The sequence below is a fragment of the Alligator sinensis genome, unplaced genomic scaffold (assembly GCF_000455745.1).
Source record: "Alligator sinensis unplaced genomic scaffold, ASM45574v1 scaffold659_1, whole genome shotgun sequence".
NCBI classification, from domain to species: Eukaryota; Metazoa; Chordata; order Crocodylia; family Alligatoridae; genus Alligator; species Alligator sinensis.
In genome coordinates, this window is record NW_005842265.1 from 1,052,413 (window position 1) to 1,057,484 (window position 5,072).

General features: G+C 42.6%; 1 protein-coding gene across 3 annotated transcripts in view; it reads right to left on the reverse strand.

Annotated features, from left to right (window-relative positions):
• IPO8 (importin 8) overlaps window positions 1-5,072 on the reverse strand; it is a 73,303-nt gene that overhangs the window by 33,272 nt on the left and 34,959 nt on the right. For all 3 annotated transcript variants that reach the window (XM_025209053.1, XM_025209051.1, XM_025209052.1), the window contains one exon: window positions 2,318-2,394. In XM_025209053.1, coding sequence (XP_025064838.1) covers window positions 2,318-2,394 — 77 coding nt within the window. The remainder of the gene's footprint in view (window positions 1-2,317; window positions 2,395-5,072) is intronic.

Genomic DNA, 5,072 nt, shown 5'->3' on the forward strand with positions numbered 1-5,072 from the left:
TCATGAGCCACCCCCCCAGACGAGCCGTGGCTCCATCCCACGCCCTGGCCCATCCCAGCTGGGCAGCACCTGTCCCAGACCCAGCCCCACTCTCTCCCTCACCACAGGGGCCTTGCTCTACACCCCCGCACACCCCTTCCCTCCCTCCTCCCCTTCTACCACAACAGATTTACCAGCTGCATGCAGCTGTATCGGAAATGAGATCAGTATTGGCCGATATGCCTCCTTAAAATCAGCTATTGGTATCAGCCCCAAAAATCTCTCAGTGCTTCCCTAAACAATACCATGCCCTTTCCAATTTAAAAAAATTAGCCCTTACAGTAATTAATACCAGTCATTTTCCACCTCCAATTCATATGCCAAAACGGGACCCCTGAGCCATCACTTGGATTATCTGGCCCATGGGTCACCCACTGTCATGCAGAGTTGCTCTGCAGCTGGATCCAGGAGAGCAGGGTTGGGCAACACATGGGGCTAGGTCAGTGCACCAGATCATGCCTGTGAACCAAACCTGCACTCTGACTTCATGATGGATCCAGTCTGTGGACCAGCCTTGTGCCACTCACCCAGGCTGCAGGGCCAGATGAGTTGAACACCACTGGTTAATACCAGTGCCAGTCAACATGTTACACTTTTTTACATGCAAGTTATTATTGCTCTCTTGTTTTCTTTGTGCCTACTTCCCTTCTAGGTTTTATTCTATTTCTCATCTTTTTTTCCTCTCCGATAAAAATTCCTGGTCTATCTTTTCCTGTTCTGTCTTCAGCATGCTTCCTTTTTCCTTTTTCCATACTTTGTACCTTGTACTTTACTAGCTTCTCCTCAAATGGTTGTAAAAGTTCTAAATTCATTTTGCTACTGTACCCAAACGATCTCTCTTCCACCTAGTCCCTTTACATTCTCATATATCTTTACCCATTCACACAAAATTGTCATACACTTCACATTCAGAAAACCACACCTATTAGCCAAATACTAATATAAAAATAAAGGAGGATCATCCCTGTCCCAGTGAAACATTCAAGTCAGAAATAGAACCTCCATCTTACTAATGGAAGACAGGGAAACGTTAGAATTTCTATCATGGTGCTTTCCTTGGAACCAGCTCATTACCCTCTAATGTAAACAATAAAAACAAAGCCCTCAATTTCCTCTACCTGCTAGAAGAGAGAAGTATTCTTTTGCCTGGCTCTCTTCCTACTTGAGAGCTGGGAACTGGTGCTGCAAACTGGTAGTGTGTGGTGGCAAGGGATTTCTTCCTCTTCATCCCACCAACTTTTTTGGGTCTCCTTCCCCTTTAAGGAATTCCAATGCCTGCCTCTTATGCCTTCAAAGTCTAGGGACTTTGAAGCTTTCCCTAGAACAGAGCTTCTCAACCTTTTCAGGGTCCGGGCACCCATTCACAGCTTTTTGCAATGCAGTGGCACCCCAGTTGAGAACCACTGTTGTTGTGCTCAATTGACCTCAGTGGTTCTCAGCTGGGTACCACTACCTCCACGTAAAACTGCCCTGCATGTCTTCTCCACAGCCAGACTGGAAAGGACTGTGGCATGTGTGCATGCTTCTCCTGCATTAGGATCCTCTGATAACCCTGAAGTAGGGAGAAGAGCTGCCTCATGCTGCAGCCTTTCCCTATCTAACCCTGCAGGCCTCTCCCCAAAGCAGAGGCACATGGGACAAGTAGACCAGTCTCATGAGCCTGTGTTTCTAGGAGGAGCATGGGGAGGGTGTGTGAAATGGGAAGAACTTCAGCAAAAGCCAGATCTCCTGTCTGCTCTAGGGCTATCAGAGCACCCTAATGCAGAAGGAAGGCACGCATGTGACAGCCCTGTGTAAAGGGCAGTTTTACCTGGCTGATGCAGCAACTGTAATTCAGCACCCCAATTGGTTCCCCAGTTGAGAACCAATGTCCTAGAAGCAGCTGAGTGAAATTAACTTTCTTCTTCTTGTCAATATTGCAGTCAATAGCAGTAAAAATTAACACGAATAGGGTCAGATTTCCTTCTGCCACAAGCTTAGGAAACTCTGAGCGGCAATGGCAATAAGATTGTTTAAACTCGAGAAGATATCACTTCATCTGCCTGAAGTCAGTTTTATTTTGCAATTTCATTTGGCAATTGCAAGGGCTGAAAATGTGTTTTTAAAGAAATGGATGTTTTGATTCTGCTAAAGTTGATAGCACTTGCCCAGGAAAAAGTCTGACTGTTCATTAGCATGTGGATTTTCCAAATCCCTGGGATGATGCAGAACCATTTGAGTAGAAAGGAAACCATTTTAAGAAATAATAAAATCTCTTGAAAAAAGAATGCCTTGGTACCTCTTTTCTCTTCTTAGCTGCAGTATAGAGGAGATTCTGTGCTGCTGTTGTAGGGGATGCATAATCCTCAAACACATCTAACAACATTTAAGAAAATGGTTTCAGTCACTGTAATAAGGAAATGATGGTAGATTTTCTGGAAATATATTGTACAATAGAGCAATGGATGTCACTGAATCAGGATGAGAACAAAATTGATTCCTGACATTCTTCATTCTATGAACTAAGACAACAGAATTTAAACAGCTTTGAAAATGTTGGTTGGCCCCCTATCCTCCCTACAAACCAAGCACCTATGTAATTCTCTTCTGTAGAAATTTGTTTTTATCTGAAGTAAAAGAGAATGATGGCAGCATTCTTATTTTTTAACAACAAGAACAGTAACAGCTCCACCTCGCTGCCATGTACCATATAAACAAGATGGGAAATCTATTTTAGCTTAATTTCATTAAAACCTCAAAATAAGCTCTTCAAACATATCCAGATGATACTTTTGAAACTACTGAAAGATTTTTTTTTTAGCTTTCTTCATTATAACAAGTCTTCCTTTAAACATACTGACAGCATATTTCATATCCTGAAAATTCTTCTATTTGTAAAAGACCTCTAATATGAATTATTTTCATTTGGCATCACTTAACAGAAATGGGATAAGTAAGGTCTAGAAGTAAAAAGTTAATCTTCAATTTGGTAAAAAATAAAATCTCTCTCCTAAAACCACTAACTGGTTTAAAAAATTTGGGAAGTTTCAGTAATGGAAAAATTGTCCGATCAAGTCTGTGTTCTATAGGGGAAAAGCTTACTTGGAAATCTGGTGGAAATGTTTGGAATTTGCTAAAAAAGAATCTTCCTCCGCATCTAAACCACAAAATCTGAGAAACTTAATTTTTGAGTGTTGAAGTACGAATTCTGAGTTAACACTTAAGAATAAATTTAGAAAAAAATTAAAATTTAAAAGCAGAGATGAGTAGAAGATAATGAGATTTGTGTTATGCGGTGTTCTAGGAAAAAGGAGGAGGTGAATTATTGTACAGAAATGAAGAAACACACGGGCTTGGCATTGATAGAAACAATGAGGAGACTGGTGGGAGGAGAGGAAAGGAACACAAGTCTTCTGTGGACATTGATTTGAGTCGTGATAGCACTGTTGATATAAGATGAATGTCTTTGTGTATCTTTCACGGATTGGATTTTTTTAATGTTATATCTTATTTTATGGGTTGGATTCATGAATAAAGTTAAAAAAAACATTCTTTTATTCCTGACATTTCTAAGATAAAAATCAGAGCAGAGAAAATATTAACCACAATTTAAGTTTCCAAACTTCAGTATTTCTCACTAATCTCTTCTACCTTATGGCAAAAATAAAATAGAATTTGGTGTTTGTATCTGAAAAACTAGATTCAGAGGTATATTAATAATATTTTGTGATGCTTTTTTCCTTGTAACAAATTTTCAGATTCTTTTTTCCATCATTCCACGAAAAGATAGCTAAATTTCACACTTTTTGATATATTAACTAAGGAAAAAAGGTGGAACACCTCTTTGGTGCTCAGTTTACTAGACTTTTCAGCTGAATTTGAATTCACTGTAGTTTGAAAACACTTCTTCAATGGGACCAATCCTGTAATGGAAGTAAGTGGCTCATACTATAAACCTGGGGGAATGAGAGGTTATTTCGTTGTTGCATTTCTGCACTTTGTCTTTAAAAGAATGTATATGCCTAATTAATTCAAAATTAGTAAAAACAAAAAGTCTAGCAAACACTCAAAATATGACCAGCCTTGACTAAGGAGAGAACAAGTCAGGCTTTCTGAACAGAGTTCCAGTGACTCACAGAAGGGTGTCATGTATAACAAATAATAATTCAGGGATTTTCAGGTGGAGTTACAGGCTAAGTACAGACATTCGAGAGGTTAAATCAGGTTCAAAATGGCAGCCAAATTTAAACTTACTCATTCTGGTGCCAACCTTACACTTACAGACACAGTCCCAGTAACTAGCAGTCAGTGTAAATGTGTAACTGTACAGAAGTTCCATGCATACAAACCAGTTTAAAATTGCAGGACCCAGTTTAAGATAAACCTGGATCTATGTAGTATCAGACTCATTCGGTTTAGGTCAAACTGGTGCATGGAACTTCTGTACACTTTCCCTGCACAGCCCTCGGGCTCCCCTCCACGCCCCGCGGGCGGAAAAACCCCAGCCACTGGCCCCAGCCCTGGGGCTGCTCTTTTCACTCCCCTCTCTCCCCACACTGGTCTATTTATTGCACCCCCCCCTCCTCTGGCCCCTTGCTCTCTGCCCCCCAGCCAGTGCTCTCAAGCCCTATACTACAAGCCACTCTGGATGCAGCTATTTTTATCAGCATTCGGCTGGTGGGGGGAGGAATGGGGGTGTAGGTTCACTTGGGGGGACCCCACCCCAACACACCCGTGGGTCATACCTGCTCCCCCTACTCCACCACCGGGTCATGCCTGCCCACCCCCACAACACCCACAGGTGATGCCTACTCTTCTCCCCACCCACAGGTGGTGCTTGCTCCACACCCCACTCCACCTACGGGTTATACTTGCTTCCCCTACCCCTTGTGGGTCATGCCTGACCCCCTTACCTCTCCTGTGGGTTGCACCTGCCCCCCCACACGTCATGCCTGCTCCCCCTACACCCTCCAGGTCACACTTGCCCTCCCCCCAACCCCAACCTCACCCACAGGTCATGCCTGCCCCCTCATGCCCCAGCAGACCCCCAATCT